Source organism: Littorina saxatilis, linkage group LG1 (genome assembly GCF_037325665.1).
Source record: "Littorina saxatilis isolate snail1 linkage group LG1, US_GU_Lsax_2.0, whole genome shotgun sequence".
NCBI lineage: Eukaryota > Metazoa > Mollusca > Gastropoda > Littorinimorpha > Littorinidae > Littorina > Littorina saxatilis.
The window spans coordinates 100,577,838-100,599,644 of record NC_090245.1 but is presented as its reverse complement, the minus strand read 5'-3'; the positions used below and the strand labels follow the sequence as shown (position 1 = coordinate 100,599,644).

Below are 21,807 nucleotides of genomic sequence, written 5' to 3'. Positions count from 1 at the left end.
AGTCCTCGCATGGATATGACATAAACTCTGCAAATCTCATAGTAGACATTTCAGCATTCATTGGAACCCCTCCCCCCCCCCCCCTTTTAAGAGTCATCAACAAATAAAAGGAGGGAGTCTATAAATGGAGGTAACTTTACAGAAGTTACTCCCTCTTTTTTAAGACCTGACTTTTTCACATGTTCTGTTCATTTTTTCATTTCTTTCATTTCATTTTTTTTTTTTTTTTTTTTTTTTCATGAAAATGAAAAATGAAATGAAAATGAAAAATGAAATGAAAGAAATGAAAAAATGAACAGAACATGTGAAAAAGTCAGGTCTTAAAAATGTAAGAGGGAGTAAATTGGGGGATCTTAAAAGGAGGTTCCACTGTACTTACAGTAGGAATCTCTGCTGCAGGCAAGATCATACCCCCAGCGCCAGGGGTGGGTGGAACGCCAGTGATTTTCCCAAACTGCAGCAGTCCGTTTGGATAGTCGTTGGCTACAATGGTGACCTCTGACTTTCGCTTCGTGGGGTCAATGCTGGCTCCACTAGTGTTGGTCGACCCCACGAGGCTATCGTCTGATGTCACGGAGACTAAAGTGATGTCAAACAACTCGTCAAGTTCTGGGAGATTTTCTTCTGTTACTGGCACTTGAAACGTCTGAAAGAGAGATGACTGGTAAAGTAAACTGACCTGACGGCTTTGTTCTTGTTGTTGTCTGGGTGAGTGTGTTCTATGTGTGTGCATGCACATGTGTGTCTTTAGCTAGTCAGTTAGTTGGGTTGTGACATAGTCAGTCAGCCAGCCAGCCAGCCAGCCAGCCAGCCAGCCAGTCAGTCAGTCAGTCAGTCAGTCAGTCAGCCAGCCAGCCAGTCAGTCAGTCAGTCAGTCAGTCAGTAAGTTACTTACTAGAAAGACTCAACATAACAGACATTCCTAAACAAAAAATGTTATAATTAAGTTGAGTTTTGTTTAATTTGTTCGTTCATGGGCTGAAACTCCCACGGCTTTTACGTGTATGATCGTTTTTACCCCGCCATTTAGGCAGCCATACGCCGCCTTCGGAGGAAGCATGCTGGGTATTTTCGTGTTTCTATAACCCACCGAACTCTGACATGGATTACAGGATCTTTTTCGTGCGCACTTGGTCTTGTGCTTGCGTGTACACACGGGGGTGTTCGGACACCGAGGAGAGTCTGCACACAAAGTTGACTCTGAGAAATAAATCTCTCGCCGAACGTGGGGACGAACTCACGCTGACAGCGGCCAACTGGATACAAATCCAGCGCGCTACCGACTGAGCTACATCCCCGCCCATAAGTTGAGTAAAAACATGTTTCAAGATAAACTGCAAACTGAAGGACCTGCAGTTACTTTACACAGAGAAACTCAAAGGTAAAAGTTGAGACAGAAGGACTGACAAACAAATGTATACACAATCATAGAGAGACACAGACACATACACTAAAATATACACATTCACAGGCACAAGACTCGCACAATCAATGTCAGCAACATCCACATGCACAAATATCAAACACTGTAAGTTAATAAGTACAATTAGAAAGCGACATATGGCTGCGTAAATGGCGGGGTAAAAATGGCCATACAGCTAAAAACACATTTGTGCAACACGAGTGTACATGGGAGTTTCAGCCCATGAACGTAGAAGAAGAAGAATCAGTCCAGAACTAAACCAACCTGAAGTCTCTCTCCTCGCAGAAAGACAAGGGACCCAGTGGAATTGCTGAAGTCAGCGGCAGCACTGCCAAGTCCCTGTGCCGTGCGTTGCTGTACGAGCCACGTGACAGTGACAGTCCCATCATCCCCTCGCTGACGCGCAACGTTGCACACCACTGACCCTGCCTCATTGACCACACGCACTGGTGTGCACTGCTCACGGAACCCAAACAGGCCGTTTGCGTTGTCACTTTTCAGCACTGGAACACAGTAAGGTTTGCAAATGGCAGAGAGACAATGAAGTGACCAAGATCACAGTAAAGGATTATTAATCACCAAAGAAGACATCTTTCCCCATCAAACCACTCTCCCTCCACTTAACTCATTGTCTCCCAAGTACGGATATATCCGTACCCACTCATTTGGTTCTAATTCTGACCAGGTACGGATATATTCGCTGAGACTGTAATTAGCTTCAGTCGCTTCCTGTAACGTCGATCTAACGCCTGCATTCCAGCGTGTTGATACACAGTTTGTACACAGCTACAATTCTGAATGACCTGCTGCAGCACAGCTGGTCTCGGCTAAAAAAAAAAAAGGTCAACATAGGTGGGGTAGAAAGTGTTATTCCAATCCTTCTCTCCCACTCAAATGAAACAAAAACAACTCCTCTCTCACTCTATCTTACAAACAAACAAACAAACAAACAAACAAACAAAAGAGCAGTAGCCATGCTGCTAATTTCTTTCCTGACAAACATCTGAACAAACTCCAAATTATTTGCAACCATAAACTTCAAACCTGAATACTTTTCAAGCATTTGTTTATGTCACTTGATAAACTCCTTACATGTCCATCTTGTAATAAGCTCAATCAGATCTCATTCATCGCCCCTTGTCTGCCTCCGCTTCCCTCCTTAGCATGAACTTACCTTTCAAGTACAAAACTGTCTCAACAATGAAAGAATTACCAGTGAGCGTAGTCCGAGAGTCAGCAATGGAGAGAGTGGCGCCCCCTGTGGTGGCCACGAGGCTGACAGAAAACACTTCATCCCCTTCCTCCTCGATGTCTTGCAGCGACCGAACGCTGAACAATCCTGTCCGCACGCCCACAGAGTAGCTCAGCAAACCGGACACCGGCGTGATATCCTTCAGGGGCGGAGTTTGGTACAACATTTCTGCTTCACTGAAATACAAAGAAAGATAAAGACTGACTTGAAATTCATGGTCACAAGTAGGATGAATATAGAGACAAAGGCATACCCAACGTAAACACATGCATGAAAACACATACGTACGGATGAAGACACAGATACACAGACGAAGACAAGGTAATAGACATACACATTCGCATGCACAAACATGCATGCATGCACACATGCACACACACACACATGCATGTAGCACGCATGCACGCGCACACACACACACATACGCATGCACACACACACACACACACACAGACAGACAGACACACACACATACACGCATGCATGCATACATGCATGTAGCATGCACACACACACACACACACACACACACACACACACACACACACACACACACACACACACAAACACTATTTACCTAGGAGTCAGTGTGCGTGCCCAGATGCGAACATCTTGCATGTAGCCGACATAGTGGTCACTCCCTGGCGGTCGAGCGCCGACCAGTAACACACCATCCCCCGACTTTGGCACGCTACTCTGCACCGCACTGCAAAGTCATTCACGCTCAATAAGCTACAGCTTTAGTGGGGAAATCAAACAACAAAAGACATCATGCCAATAGACAAACTGTGAAAATAATTGATAGCTAATTGTCTGTTGTATGTTCACTGTTTTTGATCCAGTTTCAGAATGCTACTTGTCAAAGAAAGGGTCAAGCCACAAAAGTGATGGACCCCAGTTGTCACCAATACAGAAGAAATTGGCGCATATATCTCCAAATTTTGAAACTGTAAAAACAAAAATAAAAAACAAAACAAAAACACACAAAAACTTTGTAGTGTTTGTATGGGTGGTGAAATTGTGAATACTCTTGCTTTTATTGGGGCAAACTTTTCACACGTGCTCCTTCTCCACGTGTTTCAGTCACATCCCTCGGTAATAAATAATGTAAATTAACACTTTGTGTAGCTACCAACACATTTAAACAGAAAATTGGCCATATCCAGATAAGTTTTGAAGAATTCAAACCAACCTTGATCTGATGAGGGAACCATCCAAGTAAAACTGTACAGACGTGTTTCCAACGGCAACCAGAACGTGATGCCAACGTCCATCCTGCACTACCACCCCACTGACCGCCGGACTGATCTCATTGGGCTAAAAGTGGCAAAAAGTAGGTTGTTAACTTTTATAATGTTAGGGATTTTGCTCACCCAAAAACTGCTCCAAACTGTTCCAAAAATGACACTATTTGGGTTTGCAATGACAGCACATAGACATCCATCCATGTGTATCATAACTATAGTTAAGTGAATGTCTCAGTGTTCTTCAAATCGATTTCACTATAAAATATTTCTTAACCCTTTCGCCGCCTGTAAAACATCAGCTGTCATCCTGGATAACTTGCTTTAACGGGCAACAAACCATTCAATGAACAACAAAGAAGAACAACAACAACCAAAAACCAATGTGTGCATGTGTGGTGTATTTTTCATAAATACATCAAGGGCACATTTTAATTTGGCAACTGCAATACAGGTAATGCTATGTATACAAATATTTACTGGCAGCGAACAGGTTAAAGTGATACTATCCCTGACACTTCAAGATGCACGGAGCTCCCAGGGCTTTCACTCATGCCTCAGGCATTGTATTTTTTCACTACCTACTGGGCTCATTAGGCTTATTTAGTACAGCTTTTGTTCAACCAACCACATTCGTTTCGTGCCATATAAGGAAGTGCTACATCACAAATGTTGCGTACACGTCATTTCCGGTTGTCGGCGAAACGAAGTTCACACCAAAAACACAAATGACTTTCGTTGATTTGGTCGATTCTACGAATCTACTTCCGTTAACTTTGTAATCATGTTTTGGTTATTTCTGTATGGAAACCTTTCATTTCTTGGATATAGGTCACCTGATTGTTATTTTAACTGTTCATATCTTCCTACTTTAAGGTCTGGAGAGGACGATCAAGTCGATCTTTTACTGGGTTTCTGTAGCATACATTTCCCAAGGTTGCGCTTGGGAAAATCAAAGATGGCGGTCAGGAGCCGATTGCCGCTTCACGACTTTAGAGTTCTATTTCTTCCCAATAATACCAATAGAATGCTTATATTTATAGGGCAGACCTTATTTTGTGAACTGTCTCACTTTGAACAGTTATACATTTTATGAGTAGAGCTTCGGGTTGCAAATTAATCGCACATGTGTTGTCAGCGCTTCTTCTGCGAACAGAACTTCTCTGCCGTAACGTCTAAACCGCGAAATGTACAACACGCACTGTTGAGTTTCATTGTGCGCGCGCATCCGAGCGGGCAAGAGAAAATGAGGTGGCGAAAGGAAAGTGGTGGACTTTGTTCGTCTCTCTAAATCTAGCTATTAATCATACAAACTACTCCACTGACCACGGAAGTCTCAGAGGTGATGGTCATGTCCAGAGTGGTGGTGGTTGCCGTGGACGTCAGACGCAGACTGTAGTAGTGACTGGTCCCATCAGACATGCTGCGAGCCACGATGTAACCGTCGCACAGAGGAGAGGGCTGTACCCATGCGCTAATGGTGAACCCGTTGGCTATAGCTTGGGCTGTTGGTTCTGCAGCTGATGGTATGGTCACGTGGCTCTCTGTGAAAAGAAAAATTGACTTTTTGCTATAGTCAAACCCACCTTTTTAAGACCCCTGGTTTTAGACTTCCTGTCTTTAAAGATCTTGTTTTCTTGGACATTCTGATCATAACCTCTGTAAATGTACCCAAGTTTACCCTCATTTTATAGACATAATTTTGTTAAGATTTTTGACAATTACATATGCACACATACACCGCAGAAAAAAACTCAACTTACATCCAAAGAAAGATAGAAAGATCACAAAGAAAGATACATACAAAAAAATACACAAAAAACACCCAACTTCACAAGTGTTTTTCTCAGATACAGTGAAACCTAGCTGTCTATAACAAGCACACAAGGGACCAACCAAAAGTGGTCTTTATAGACAGGTGGTTGTTATAGACAGGTGGTTGTTATAGACAGGTGGTTGTTGGGGAAAGGTGAATTTAAGAGAGAAAAAGCCCGTCGGGGACCCTTTGGGGTGGTCGTTTCGGACAGGTGGTCGTTCTCAAGAGGTGGTCGGAAGGGCAAGTTCGACTGTATATTGCAATCCTTGCTGCTTACCTATAGCACCGGAGAAGCTGAAAACAGGAGTCCCTGTGCCGTTACGTTGCTTGGACGGCACACTGGCCATCGTGGCTGGCTGCTGACCAATGAAAAGCAAGTCGTACACCTTTGGCAGGTTGGTGCCAAACGGCTCAGCAAAGATTTCCCACAGCACCTGAACAAAGGTAAAAAATAAAAATATGAAGCTGATTGGTGTGTACCTCTGATGACGTGACTTTATGGCAAATTAACCACATTGTGTGTGTGTGTGTGTGTGTGTGTGTGTGTGTGTGTGTGTGTGTGTGTGTGTGTGTGTGTGTGTGTGTGTGAGTGTGTGTGTGTGTGTGTGAGCGTGTGTGTTTGGCATGCGAGCATGTGTATGTGTGTGTGTCTGTATCTGTGTGCCTGTATGTGATGACAATGGATGTTGAGTCCTAATTTTAACATATCGTATTCCTAAAAACTTATTATCTTAACCTCTCAGCTACCTTTACAGGTCCATCAGTTCCCTGTCTCCTCTCCACAGTGAAGGTTGTAGATGTACGTGTCTCTTCCCCTGGGTAGAAATCCTCGGCCACGCTAAGCTCTTGAGAGGTGGCGGGAAAAGCGAAACGTCCATTGGGGTCGTCGCTGGACAAAATGACGATGTTCATCTGCAGGTTACTGTCTGACAGACGGGCCAGTGACCTCCCTGTCAGCCCCGTCAGAACTGCAACACAGAGAAAACTTTCTAGACAGGATAATGACGTTCATCTGCAGGTTACTGTCTGACAAACGGGCCAGTGACCTCCCTGTCAGAACTGCAACACAGAGAAAACTTTCTAGACAGGGCGGGGATATAGCTCAGTCTGACTTCAAAACCTGCTGGCTTCAAAACCAGTCAACTTTGTGCAGACTCTCCTAGGTGTCCAAACACACACTTATGAAACAGAAAATGAACTTATCACAAGATCGTGTAGCTCCTCGCTTGCAAAATGCCGGCCGGCAAGTTAGAAGCCACACGATCTTGAGATAAGTTCATCATCTGTTTCATAAGTGTTTGTTTGTCTGTCAACTTCAAAGACCTGTGAGTCGACGTTCTAGTGAATGTAACGTTTTGTTTTGTCAATTATTACCTACCATTCGGCGGGGATGTAGCTCAGTCGGTAGCGCGCTGGATTTGTATCCAGTTGGCCGCTGTCAGCGTGAGTTCGTCCCCACGTTTGGCGAGAGATTTATTTCTCAGAGTCAACTTTGTGTGCAGACTCTCCTCGGTGTCCGAACACCCCCGTGTGTACACGCAAGCACAAGACCAAGTGCGCACGAAAAAGATCCTGTAATCCATGTCAGAGTTCGGTGGGTTATAGAAACACGAAAATACCCAGCATGCTTCCTCCGAAAGCGGCGTATGGCTGCCTAAATGGCATTCTTGTTTATTGATTCTGAACTTTGGAACGTTGGCAGTCTATCTGTTCTTTGCTTTTTACCTTTAACAGAAGTAAGCGCAACACGAAACATCTCCTCTCCTTCAGGCTGCTGATCGGCCAATGGCGTGATGGCGAGCGGCTTTTGACCTTCGTTGTCCTTGAACACCACAGTGCCGCGTGTCGACTGGAACTCAGACCCTTCCGGCAGCGCCGTTGCGGTCTGCAGATTCTGTATCTCCCAGGAGACCTCCACCTCTCCGAAGATCCCTTTGCTGCGGATAATCCTGAACAACAAGAGTTATACTGTTCATCATTGCTCCTCTACAAGTACAAACAGGTGTAGTCTTATTTCAGATGTCTTAACTCATTGTCTCCCAGGTACGGATATATCCGTACCCACTCATATGGCTCTATCTGACCTGGTACGGATATATCCGTACACACAGTCACTTCAGTTGCTTCCTGTAACGTCGATCTAACGCCTGCATTCCATCATGTTGCTACACAGTTACTACACAGTTACTACAATTCTGAGTGACCTGCTGCAGCACAGCTGGTCTCGGCTAAAAAAAACTTGGTCAACATAGGCTGGGTAGAAAATGTTAACAAGCTCCACTTTGTGTTATGTTCTCAATGATGTCCACAGTCCTTTCACGAAGTGAGGGTTGGGCAAGTGTGTCAGAGAAGGACTGCATTACAGTGGAACCTCCCTTTAAGACCCTGTTTTATCAGACATTCTGTTTTTAACCTTTGTATATTTACCCCCATTTTAAGACTCCCTCCTTTTTAAGACCTGACTTTCTCAGATTTGTTGAGGTCTTAAAAGGGGGGTTCCACTGTATTTTCAATTGGATGTAAACTATTTCTGCAGTCCTTATGTGACAGGGGGAGTGGGTGCGTGTGTTGTGAGTGGGGTGCTTAGATTAAGGAATCTGAAAAGGGAGGGAGGGGGGGGATGTACTTACTGGTAGAAAATGGTGCTTCCCTCCTCCACTTTGTTGTTGGCTGGTGTCTCAATGCTGAACACACCGTACGCATCGTCATTGGCTAGAATCACGACTTCCGCTCTGGAGTCATTCGTGAGCAGCATGTCCGCTGCAGATAATAACATGATTGCATGAACACTGTGAACATTTTGATTAGTATTGGTACACATTCATTTGACATTGATTTCATATTGTCTAAATAACACAACATTCTGTTCTATGTCCATGTGGTAAGTTTGAAGGTAAGCTTTTGAATAAATAATACATGGGTGTTACTGGGAAAAATAAAAAAACCTGAAAGGCAGGGGTCCAAAATGCTCAAGTTTGAAAGAAAGTTTCTGGACACCGACGAAACCAAATCATAATAAGCAAGATGGCGGCAAATCCAAGGGAGCGAACCGAGAAAGCACGCGAACCGGTGTCAAAAGTCGGATCGGAACCGCTGCTCGTTATTTCAACTTAGCAAAACGAAGCTTTATTATTTTTGTTGTTGTTGAAAACCCGGAAAACCGGAATTTCCGGCTTCAGATTTTTTCAAAAACCGGAAATCCGGCAAAAGCCGGAAGAGTAACACCCATGATAATACAGAAATGATGTAATTACTGTGAAACCCCCCCTTTGAAGACCCCCCGATTTAAGACTTCCTGTCTTCTAAGACCATGCTTCCTTGGATATTCTGTTCATAACCTCTGTAAAATTACCCCCATTTTCTTCTTCTTCTTCTTCTGCGTTTGTGGGCTGAAACTCCCACGTACACTCGTGTTTTTTTTTGCACAAGTGGAATTTTACGTGTATAACCGTTTTTTACCTCGCCATTTAGGAAGCCATACGCCGCTTTCGGAGGAAGCATGCTGGGTATTTTCATGTTTCTATAACCCACCGAACTCTGACATGGATTACCAGATCTTTTTCGTGCGCACTTGGTCTTGTGCTTGCGTGTACACACGGGGGTGTTAATTCTGACACCGAGGAGAGTCTGCACACAAAGTTGACTCTGAGAAATAAATCTCTCGCCGAACGTGGGGACGAACTCACGCTGACAGCGGCCAACTGGATACAAATCCAGCGCGCTACCAACTGAGCTACATCCCCGCCCACCCCCATTTTAAGACTCCCTCCTTTGTGAGACCTGATTTTGTTCAGATTCTTGGAGGTCTCAAAAGGGGGGTTCCACTGTATCTTCATATTCACAGTTGAGTGAACTCACGGGAAGCATCCAGGAGCTCAACCATGAACGTTTCATTCCCTTCAGCCAGGGTGTCATCAAGAACCGTAACTGTCACGGTCTTATTTGTTTCCCCCTTGGCAAAGATCAGTGTCTGTTTGGAGATTTCCTGGTAGTCTTTTGGTTCCTGCGAATGAGACGCTGATCCATCCAGGGTACGATATGCCACGGAGATGGCAGAGTCCAGTTTGCCTAGACGCTGAACTGTTAACTGGTGTGTACCTGGCTCTTCTACAAAAACTTGTGTCTCTGAAAAATCAAACAAGAAACCATGGCATATGCAAAATGAAGATGAGTGTGGACGATGCATAAAGAAGAGAATGCAGAATATGTGTGAAAAAGATTTATCTGAAAGCACACCGACTATGAGATTGCAAAGTATCAGATATTCAAACAAACACAGGCCCACACACATGCAGACACACAGAAAGTGGTACAAACAGACACACACACACACAAATACATTCCACATAAACTCAGCCTTTGAGCCTGCAAAGCATCAAAAGACCACACACACATACAAACACACACACATGCACAAACCCACACACGCACGCACGCATGCAAACGCACGCACGCACACACTCACGAGCGCACACACACACACACACAAACATTGCTGCTTCCAATATCTACATCATAATCAATACAAAACATTCCATACCAATGTGAATGCAAGTACTGCATTTTATTTAACCTCCCATTCAGTATAAACTAAATCGTTTTTTCCCAATCTTGACTAGAACATTAGCAGTGTAATATGTTTCAAACTTCTTTCTACACTGTACTCGGCTGTACCAGTGAAGACGATAGGGATGTCGTTCTCTTGGATAGTGATGGTAGCAGTGGACGGAGTCTTCACCACAGCCCCACCTACTGGTGTCAGCATGTACACTACGTATGTCTCAGGTCCCTCTGATATCTGAAATGAAGTACAACGGTTTTTTAATGAATGTGTTTCAAGCCATCTTTTTATTTGAAAAAAAGAAAAAAGTTTCCCCATCTATCATGCCCCTATTGAGTTTGCTGTGAGGGCGTAAAACTTAAATTGCTTGTGTTTCAAGGAACCGCAATTTAACAACCATCTGCCCCTGCCTAGAGCAGATAATTGCAGGTATATGTGGTTGAACTAGACCCAATCACCACAAGTTCATTAATTTTGTGCATGCCTCAAGGTCTCCTCCAAACCATACTCATTTGACAGCCCTTCAAGCACATGATGCCTCCCCCCCCCAAAAAAAAAAAAAAAGAAAGAAACACCAAAAAACACCCAAAAATACCCACACACACAACAAAACATTATAGCAAGTACCTCTTCTATATCTTTAACACACCAACCCTCCCACCATCCCCCCTCCCCTACCTCCTCAGACACATTCCTCGCTAATGATTGACCTATAATGTCACGTGGGAAAGTTTGCCTCAATAAAAGCTAGTGTTCACTTTTTCACAACCCAGGCAAACCCGACAGAGTATATTTTCTGAGCATCGTCTATTCCCCTCACCACAATGCCACCTTACCATTTCTTGACTAACTCACATCATCATCGTCTTATTCCCCTCACCACAATGCCACCTTACCATTTCTTGATTAACTCACATCATCATCCACAATGTACAGCGTAAGATTGTAAACAGCCTGTCCTGGCTGAAACAATATGGTGCCGTTGTTGGGTTGAACGTCCTCAGTTAGTGCATTCAGTTTCCATGGGACGGAAACCTCGTTGAACGTCCCTTCATCTCGCTGAATGGTCAGAGAAATGTTGATAGGAGCTCCGTTAGCTGACTCAGCTGTGGACAGAAAACAGGGAAAATAAGTAGGCTACATTTGAGGATGAAAGTCACTTGTTCATTTCAATATGCTTGTTGTTCTCTCAGGTGCCAGGAGACTGGTTCTGAATAACTCTCACTTACTCTGGGTGGCCGAGTGGTAACGCACTTGCGCTCGGAAGCGAGAGGCTGCGAGTTCGACCCTGGGTCAGGGCGTTAGCAATTTTCTCCCCCCTTTCCTAACCTAGGTGGTGGGTTCAAGTGCTAGTCTTTCGGATGAGACGAAAAACCGAGGTCCCTTCATGTACACTACATTAAAGATCCCACGATTGACAAAAGGTTCTTTCCTGGCAAAATTGTATAGGCATAGATAAAAATGTCCACCAAAATACCCGTGTGACTTGGAATAATAGGCCGTGAAAAGTAAGATATGCGCCGAAATGGCTGCGATCTGCTGGCCGATGTGAATGCGTGATGTATTGTGTAAAAAAATTCCATCTCACACGGAATAAATAAATCCCTGCGCCTTGAATATGTGCGCGATATAAATTGCATAAAATAAAAATAAAAAAAAATAAAAAGATAAATCCCTGCGCTTAGAACTGTACCCACGGAATACGCGCGATATAAGCCTCATATTGATTGATTGATTGACTCTATTACACATGACGGATGCATTCAGAGCACTTCCTTACCTTTGGTTTTGAAATCTCTGTGAAACTGTTAAATGCACAGACAACAAAGCAAACTAATTATGAAAATGATGCATCAATTATGGAAGCATGAGTAAGCCACAGTGGTACATCTGCAGGGATAAAAGTTAAGAACATAAATAATCCAGAAAAGCTAGCTGATTAAAAGCCAAGCAGATTTCTGGGGATGGGCTCTTGTTTTTTTTGTTTTCTATAATGCAACAAAATCTACCATGGAATACAGGATTATATGGTCTTGTGCTTGCGTGTACACACGAAGGGGGATAAGGCACTAGCAGGTCTGCGTAACAGTTGACCGTGGAGATTGATAAAATCTCCACCTTTAACCAACCAGTTGCGGCAGGGATTCAAACACTCAACCTTATGCATTGGAGGCCATGCAATGTCACTAGGCCATTACACCCATCCGGCAAACAACAAATGATTTAAAGAAATCAAAAATGATATTTGGGAAATCTTACGAGTTAATATGTTAGTTGAGGTTGCCGCAAAATGGATTTGACCATAGGGGAAGTCACTCTCCTGTATGGTGATGTTGATGACAGTGCGGTTGCCGAGCGTTGAGTTTCCCAAGGAAACTAACTCCATGATGAACAATTCTGCCAGCTGGAAAAGTGACCCCAAAAAACAAATTATGCTAAAACATACAAGGTAAGATAATTTCCTATATTGCTATGAGTCATGGAAACGGAGCAGGGTGGGAGAGGTGGGTGTCTGAATTTGTGTGACAGTTTGTGTCTGTTCATGGCTGTGCGTGTGTGTGTGTGTGTGTGCGTGAGTGCGTGCATGCGTGCGTGCTTGCATGTATGTGTGTGATGTGTGTGTGTGCCTGGGTGCATGCGCGGATGTGTGTGTGTGATGTGTGTGTGTGCCTGGGTGCATGCGCGGATGTGTGTGTGATGTGTGTGTGTGCCTGGGTGCATGCGCGGATGTGTGTGTGATGTGTGTGTGTGCCTGGGTGCATGCGCGGATGTGTGTGTGTCTGTCTGTGCACATGCATGTGTTTGTTCATATGGGTGTGTGCATGGGATGCAAGTGCGTGTGTTTGTGTGTCTGTCCTAATGTCTGTCTGTGTGTCTGTACGTGTGTGTTCTTCGGGTCTGTAAATGTACCTTCAATTCAAGACTCTTTCTCTTTTAGAACCTGTTTTTCTCATCATTTTGGCGGTTTTAAAAGGGGTGCGGGGGGGGGGGGTGGGGGGGTGGGGGGTGGGGGGGTCCCCTGTACATGTATGTAAACCTCTTTGTTTTCAAAGAATTAGGAAAAATAAAAACGTTTTTGTATTCTTACCTCAGGTACCCCTTCATCTTTAGCGAGAAGGGTGACAGTGCGTGTCCGAACCCCAGGCCTGAACAGCAAGGCGTTGGGGGCACCGAAGAAATCCTTGGCCCCGTCTGGCTCGACGGTTAGCTGCACGCTGCGGGCAACCAGGGCTCCCCCTGTCCTCTCCACCACCACATCTATCGGATCCACACCTTCCTGTCAACCACACACATATCTTTGGCTTTCATAGGCTGAAACTCCCATGCACACTCATGTTTTTGCAAGAGTGTTTTTTTTAATGTATTTGACCGTTTTTAACCAGTCATTTAGGCAACAGTATGCCATTTTTGGGATGTATGAATAGTATTTTCATGTTTCTATAACCCACTTAACTCTGACATGGTTAATAGGATCTTTTCCCTGAGCACGTGGTACGTCTTGTGCTTGCCTGTACACACTTAGGGGGTAAGGCACTAGCAGGTCTGCACTTAAGTTGACCTGGTAGATTGAACAAATCTCCACCCTTAACCCACAAAGCGCGGCTGGGATTCGAACACTCAACCTTCTGCGTGGGATGCCACGGTCTTATCCACTAGGCAATTGCGCCTGTCAAAACCACACAGAATGAAAAGATAGTTCAGTGCACTTAACTGCAGCAAAGAACTATTAATATTTCCCATCCGTCGACACTATTAATTTTTTAAAGACAAACATCAAACACTCTTTTATAAATTGTCTGCAGTCGAAACATCATGAATTCTTGCTTTCTTACAAAGGATGCTTTGCTCCTTCAAGTCTCCATCACCTGTATTCCTTCCGTCTGGTTTTTACATTTAGTCAAGTTTTGACTAAACGTTTTAACATAGAGGGGGAATCGAGACGAGGGTCGTGGTGTATGTGTGTACGTGTGTCTGTCTGTCTGTCTGTGTGTGTGTAGAGCGATTCAGACCAAACTACTGGACCGATCTTTATGAAATTTGACATGAGAGTTCCTGGGAATGATATCCCCGGATGGTCTTTTTCATTTTTTCGATAAATACCTTTGATGACGTCATATCCGGCTTTTTGTAAAAGTTTAGGCGGCACTGTCACACCCTCATTTTTCAATCAAATTGATTGACATTTTTGTAAAGCAATCTTCGACAAAGGCCGGACTTCGGTATTGCATTTCAGCCTGGTGGCTTAAAAATTAATTAATGACTTTGGTCATTAAAAATCTGAAAATTGTAATAATTTTTTTTTTATATAAAACGATCCAAATTTACATTCATCTTATTTTACATCATTTCCTGATTCCAAAACCATATAAATATGTTATATTTGGATTAAAAACAAGATGTGAAAATTAAAAATATAAAAATTATGATCAAAATCAAATTTCCGAAATCGATTTAAAAACAATTTCATCTTATTCCTTGTCGGTTCCTGATTCCAAAAACATATAGATATGATATGTTTGGATTAAAAACACGCTCAGAAAGTTAAAACGAAGAGAGGTACAGAAAAGAGTGCTATATATTGCAGCACAGCGAAACCACTACCGCCCCGCTGAACAGGCTCGTCAGTTTCACTCCGTTTTGCAGAAGCGGCGGACTACGGTCATTGTGAAAAAATGCAGTGCGTTCAGTTTCATTCTGTGAGTTCCACAGCTTGACTAAATGTAGTAATTTCGCCTTACGCGACTTGTTACTTTTCGGCTCCTTTGGGAAAAAATTCTGTAGAACGAAACAGATTTAGTTTTAGAGATGTCAGATAATATGTTGAAGAAGACATGGACAACCGAAGGATTTCATTCAATCATAAAAAGAGCTGAATGTATAAAACACAAGAATTATATCAGCCTCTCACCGAAATAGCGTATGCACTCTGCATGGATGCGGCAAACTGGAAAACACCACCAGGGTTGTCGTTCTCTCGCACAGTGATGAAAATTTCTGTTGCACCCGGTCGAAGTCGCTGAGTGGCAAACGGCTCGATGCTTTCAAGTCGAACTACCATCGTCTCGTCAATTTCAGGAACATCGTCAGCCTTGATGCTGATCACCAGATCAATACTGAAGGAACCTGAGGAAAAAAACACATACATACTCATGTGTGCAGTTGATTTAATTGTTCTTGAAATGTAGAACAGAAAACTTGGAACTTGTGTATCTTGTTGGTGAGCATTAAAAGGCATTGTGGATTTTCAAAGGCACTCTCAACAGATTGGAGAGAAGGCTATAATGAAAATTACTACTTTTAACAAGTTGAAAACCTAATCTTTTAAGTTCACAAAAGCATACAGATGTATCAGCGACCGATACGTATGTTTTCATTCCTTTCCAATATTGGGTGTTGAATTGAAGCAGGACTGTTGGGATTAACACTTTCTACCCCACCTATGTTGACCAAGTGTTTTTTTGCCGAGACCAGATGTACTGCAGCAGGTCACTCAGAATTGTAGTAACTGTGTAGTAACTGTGTATCAACACACTGGAATGCAGGCGTTAGATCGACATTACAGGAAGCGACTGAAGCTAACAGTCTGAGCGGATCTGGTCAGATAGAGCCATCACATGAGTGGGTACGGATATATCTGTACCTGGGAGACAATGAGTTAAGTATGGTGACATGTGTAAGTCTGCAAGTGCGAGCTGTCTCTGTTGACAGAATGAGACAGCCAAACAGAAACTATCTGTTAAATCAATGATAGTGTCCTTGAAACTGACTCTGTACTGTACATAATTATATCTGAGCTTCTTCTTCTTCTTCTTCAGCATTCCAGAATTGTCTGGTTACGTGTGAGCTCGTTTGCCCATTTGGGTTCCCCAAACTATACTCTGAGAGCATAGTCAGCTTCACTCCGCTTTCGTTGAGTAGGCATGCTGGGTATTTTTGTGTTTCCATATAACCCACCAAACTCCAACATGGATTACAGGATCTTTTCCGTGCGCGCTTGGTCTTGTGCTTGCAGGGGGTTAAGTCACTTGCAGGTCTGCACATAAGTTGACCTGGGAGATCGGAAAAATCTCCACTCTTAACCCACCAGGCGGCAGCAACCGGGATTCGAACTCACGACCTCCCGATTAGGAGGCCAACGTCTTACCACCACGCCACTGCGCCCGTCATTTTGCAGATCAACAATACAGTACAAGCTTTTGAGAAATAAATTCATAAAAGAATCTGAGCTTCTATCTACTGATGCAACTTAGCGCCGACAGTACAGTGTAACTCCCCTTTTAAAAACTGCATGCAATTGAACACTTCCTCCTTTTTAAGGCCTTGATTTTTCAGATATTTGTTCATAACCTCAGTAAATTAAATTACATATTCTTACGCAACTCACATAGATAGCATTAACTTCAGTTAAAGTGCTAGGACACTGAACTACGCTTCACCCCAAAGGGGAAGCAACCCCCTAAAAAAGAACGGCATTGACCTATAACCCAAGCTATACAAGAGTCGAGGTCATACCGTCACGTGACCTATCACGCGTGACTCGACCGCCGCCTATGTTAGAAACTCACTCCTACTTCAGCCACCAAGTAGCTCGGACGCTTTTCACACTACGCTGCAGGCTTTTAGCCTACTGTCTTCTGGACAGTGTTTCACCCCGTCTACAGGTCCCTGCTTCTCATGCACAAGTTTGGGTGAGCTCGTTCTAGTTTATTTGCTTTTGCTTGCGTTTCTTTCTCTCTCCGTTGTTCGGTCTGATTGTTGTTTATCAATATCATAACTCAGACTGGTTTTTGTCAGCAATGGCTGACAAGGAGAATTAGAAACCACAGACTAGTCAGTAGCTGCTGAGGTTTCTCCTTTTACGTTTCGCATAAAGAGAAAGGCAAAGGCACTACCATTTCCGTTCTTGACCCAGCTTCTCTAACTTTTGCGTCTGTTAAATAACCTTGTGTGGTTGAAAACGACGGTAAACAACATATAAAGAAGAAGGAAAGAATGTCTGTTAAATTTTGGACCCTATGAATCCAATCATGCCAGTGCTGAAGCAGGTTAAATTTAGGTTACTTCAGCCAAGGCAAACGCAGTGGGAAAGAGATTACTTGTGTTAAAGATAGTTTGCTTCCCTTTTTGAGATGTTTTCGACCCAAATGTATAACATGTTGCCATTCGTCGAGTTTGCGCTCGCTCCCGGCGGGAGTGGGCGACGCAGTTTGTTGTCACGCATCGAGGTTCCGCCTTCATGCACAGTCTCTTCGGCTGACGTGCACGCAGAGGAGTGTGTTTACTTCATACGAGGAGCGTTCACGCTCTACAGGTTAGTCAGGTTCACCGGTAGCCAGGTTCTCTGGTGAAAGTGTTCCAGTTGGGCCGGAACTAGTAGCCCCCCCCGCCGCGGCTGGGGGGTGAAAGTTTGACTTTCCCGGAGGCTATCGCTCTTTTTTAAGAGGCGGAACTCACGGGGGGTCAACACCGGACAACAAGTTGGGCCGGAACTAGTAGCTCCCCCGCTGAGGCTGGGGAGTGAAAGTTCGACTCTCCCGGAGGCTATCGCTCTTTTTAAGAGGCGGAACTCACGGGGGGTCGACACCGGACAACGAGACAGATGTACTCACGGGCAGACTTTTATGCCTCGGTGAATGTGTACATGTCTCAACTTCCTCCTTTTGGGCAGGAAGCTGCTTTCGGGCAGGCTTTGCACGGTTCTTCCGTTTTGCAATCAGCCTCGCCTGTGGTGGATCGTTTTAGTGACGCAGCTTGTCACAGCGAATTTCACGGTCCAGCCTCAGCAGATTCGGAGTTCGACGATTCTCACTCAGTTTCTGAGGAGGAAGTTGATGTCAAGTTGTCACTCAAACTTTAACCAGCTATGGTTACTGCAGCTCAGGTGTCTGCCAAGTACTTCGCTGAAGGGGTGACAGCTATGGCAAGCTCTGCGGCACCACCACCCTCAGTGGTGGGTGATTTCCGCCCTGCTTTAACGGAAGTTCAGGGATATCGTTTTAGCGAGTCTCCTTCTGTTGCTTACGAACTTTCCAAGGTGCTGGCTAGAACTTCGGGTTCTGAGAATAGCTTGCCTGTGGATACTGTGCCTTTACTGGCTGCACACGGTCAGGTTCCCGATGCTGCTCAGCCATGGTTTGCCTCAGACCAGTTACGGAAGCGAGCACTTCGTTTCATTCACGCAAGTTTGCTCTCTCCCGTCGTCATCACAGTCTTATTGAGACTTACGCTTTGCCGAGTGCACCGCTTCCGGTCACTCCGGAGTTGGCTAATCTCAGGGAAGATGTCTATAGTTTGGACAAAACATTGTGCTTACTCTGAAGGCGCATTACTTGGTTTGGATGAAACGGGAAGGTACTCGTTGGAACTTGCGTCTCTTTCAGAGACACTTCTTCGATCTCTTTCGCGGTCGGTCGCGGGGTCGTTGAATCCTTTCGATTTTCGAAACGACTCTAGCGTGAAAGACGTCCTCATACTCCTGGCCTCTTTGGCTAAGGTTTCAGCCGGACAAATGTCAGTCGCGGCACGGTTGTACGCACATGCGGTTTACACACGCAGGGACGCTTTCTTGTCTAGCTCTAGAATTTGAACTTGTGGAAGTTTTCTCATATGTTTCTTCTTTTCTATCACTTCCTTTGTGGGCAGCGATGCGGCGTTGCTTTCGCTTGCGTCACCCGCTCAAGTAACGCTTCACTCGCTGAGCGATATCCGTAGGCCTAGGTTACACCAAGCCTAAGAACTTAGTTTATTCTTTTCTTCGTACTACGGAACCGCTTCCGGTTGCACCGTACTTGTCGATCATACATCTTAAGGTTCATAGCAAGGAGAAACTGTCTGTTGTCAAGAACAATGATCTCCTGGCTGTGGAAGATCGTGGCCGCACTTCTTTCTATTATCGTCTTGGTACAAGACTTTGATTCGTTCTTTCCCTTGTGCGGTTTCGTACTCACGGGATGCCTTTGTGTTCTGTCGGCACACATATTCAAAGGGTTTAGCTTCGCTGTTCGTCTGGGAAAAGGCCTCGGCCGACAGTATTGTTCTGTCGGTGAGACTTAAATCTCTTCCTTGCTCGAGGGTTTTCTTTGCGAATCCTCCTCTTTGCACGCGGGCTCTTTAACAGAGAGAATCTCACAGCAAAAGGAAAAGCCCACGGCAGGCCTCGGCTTTTCTTATCAGAGAAAAGCGCTAAGCTGGCCTTTCTCAGCTTTGGTTTATTATCTTCTTCTCGGCGTGGCACGGTGCCAAAAGTTAATACCCACCACTTTATCTCCTCGAGGCGATTTAGCGGTAGGGTTCAGTGGGCAAACAATAGCACGCTTTCTTGCATACTCTTGGCACTTGTCAACTGGAGTATTAGCGTTCGGCCACTCTTCTCTCTGCCTCTGTGTTTTCCCACAGCGGCTGGAGGGGCGATTAGGACTCTCACTTTATTGAGGGAGGCACTGGGGCCCTTCCTGTTGGGTCACTTATATAGATCGTGCCTATGTTTACTTCCACCTTCGGATATACAAAATAGATCGGAAGTGGCTACTTTTTATTTAATTCAGATCTTCGGGGCTCTGGTTTCGTTTTCTAAGCAATCAAATGAAGAGCCGGAACATGTTAGTGTCTTTTCTTGACTGGTTCACAGACACAACCAATCTTTGGATTCTCACACCACTGCTCATACAGGGCGTTCCCGTTGGTTCTCTCTCCATCAGGGAAGCAGTTCTGTCTCTTGTGGAATTCTTTCCCCTTGTCAGGGGATAACATGTGTTGATTCAATCAGACAACACCACAGTGGTCTTTTATCTCAATAAGCAGGGGGTGGCATCTCGCTCCCTATCACTGCCACAGCGAGCATGCGAGGTTTTGATGTGGCTTTTACCACCACGAAATCTTATTAGCAGGGAGGTACCTTTCTGAGAGGCTCTAGGTCTTGGCAGACTCTAGTCAGCCGGCCAGGAATGTCCACTTGGATTGGACTCTATCTCGCTACACGCTTCTACTCCTTCTGGTGAATTTGGAGAAGCCGCTGGTAGAAGTTTTGCCTCTCGGTACTATCACCTTCTGCTAAATGTTCGTCTCCCCGTTCCCGGATAATACTCTCAATTTTACTTTGAGCGGCCTGTTGGTCGCACATTATGGGCCCACTCAATCTTGGTTGCCAGTCCTTTAGGCTGGCAAGAGGGCGCCGTTTTTGTTTTTTTACACTCGAGCCACACGGGTGTCTACTGTACGGGAATCATTGAGACGCTCAGGGGCTTCTGCCTCAACTCTGGATTTGGTCTAGAGATTTCATAGGGGTTCAGCGTCTTCGTTTTTGTGTCACTTTGACTGGCTTGGAACAATTGGCGTACTATTAACGGAAAGAACTCCACTTCTCTCCGTTCAATGCGGGTGGCGAACCACCTATCCTGGCTTTCCGAATTTTCTCCCACGTCTCTGAATTAAGACTTTATGCGATATCAGTTGCACTGACACAGCTAGGTCGCAAAATTTTTTCACTTGGGTTCTTTTTAGCCAGCGTGATTAAGGGAACCTCCCTTTGGTTTGCTGAAAGCAAATCTCCAGTCCAGGCTTGGGATTCGCTCCCAGTTTCGGAGTTTTTGAGTTCGGATTGTTTAATCCTTGACAAATTAGCCTTGTTATTCTAAATACGGGAAGCCGTCATACTTACTCTAGTAGCTTCTGAGAGAAGTGCGAGTAAGTGCATTTTCTGTCTGGTTTTTGCTTTAGACATCTCTTTGGAGAAAGACTGATCTATAGCGCTTAGGTTTAATTCAAAATTTCTGACAAATAAGCAGAAACAGGAGTAACCAGATCCGATAATACAATTCTACCAATTTGCAATATTTTGGCTCTGCTAGAGCCATATTTAACCAATTGTACATTTCGAGCTTAAATATATTTCTGACTCGCTTGACTAGTGGCCCCCTTCATCCCCTCCTTCCTCGTCCTGATATGGCTCTGCGTAGTCGGCTGGACGTTAAGCAACAAATAAACAAACAAACTGATCTGTTTAGATCACCAGAACAAAGGCTTTTGTTTATTTCCATCAACACTTCTAGAGGCAATGATTTAGTGAAGTCAACTTTTAGCTAAATGGACTGCCACATTGATTAGGCATGCCTACAGTGGTGGCAGGGAAAAGGGGGGGGGGGCAGTCAGTCCTCCCTTTTCAGGCAGCACGGGCTCAAGAGGTCAGAGTGTATAGGCCTCTTCTTTATCTGTTCTCAAGTCTGAGAGACTTACATAAGTCATGAATGCAGCTTATTGACCGTTCAAGGACGTAGTCATGAGTTTTCTATCGGCGGGGTATTTTAAGTACCCGCTGTTTTAATACACATCTACTAGACATCTTCTGCAGAAGATGTCTTTTTATGTGTTCCTGGGAACGTATCTGGTGCTCGGCAGAACAGTAATTTCGGTTTGCCAGCTATTGTAGCTACAGGCCAGATACTTGCAAGATGTTAACTATGAGTTCATTTGCCCACCACCTAAATTAGCAATCTGCTATCTATGTGAGTTGCG

The 21,807-nt window shown here is 44.5% G+C and overlaps 1 protein-coding gene across 1 annotated transcript in view; it reads right to left on the bottom strand.

Moving 5' to 3' along the window:
* The window catches only part of LOC138957261 (adhesion G-protein coupled receptor V1-like), a 230,200-nt gene that overhangs the window by 190,451 nt on the left and 17,942 nt on the right, over positions 1–21,807 (bottom strand). The window contains exons 11-26 of the mRNA XM_070328430.1: positions 15,206–15,420; positions 13,385–13,573; positions 12,556–12,700; positions 11,212–11,402; positions 10,410–10,533; positions 9,594–9,860; positions 8,366–8,495; positions 7,461–7,684; positions 6,483–6,703; positions 6,013–6,169; positions 5,246–5,463; positions 3,868–3,992; positions 3,253–3,381; positions 2,637–2,851; positions 1,688–1,926; positions 380–646 (exon numbers count right to left, since the gene is read on the bottom strand). Coding sequence (XP_070184531.1) covers positions 380–646; positions 1,688–1,926; positions 2,637–2,851; positions 3,253–3,381; positions 3,868–3,992; positions 5,246–5,463; positions 6,013–6,169; positions 6,483–6,703; positions 7,461–7,684; positions 8,366–8,495; positions 9,594–9,860; positions 10,410–10,533; positions 11,212–11,402; positions 12,556–12,700; positions 13,385–13,573; positions 15,206–15,420 — 3,056 coding nt within the window. The remainder of the gene's footprint in view (positions 1–379; positions 647–1,687; positions 1,927–2,636; positions 2,852–3,252; positions 3,382–3,867; positions 3,993–5,245; positions 5,464–6,012; positions 6,170–6,482; positions 6,704–7,460; positions 7,685–8,365; positions 8,496–9,593; positions 9,861–10,409; positions 10,534–11,211; positions 11,403–12,555; positions 12,701–13,384; positions 13,574–15,205; positions 15,421–21,807) is intronic.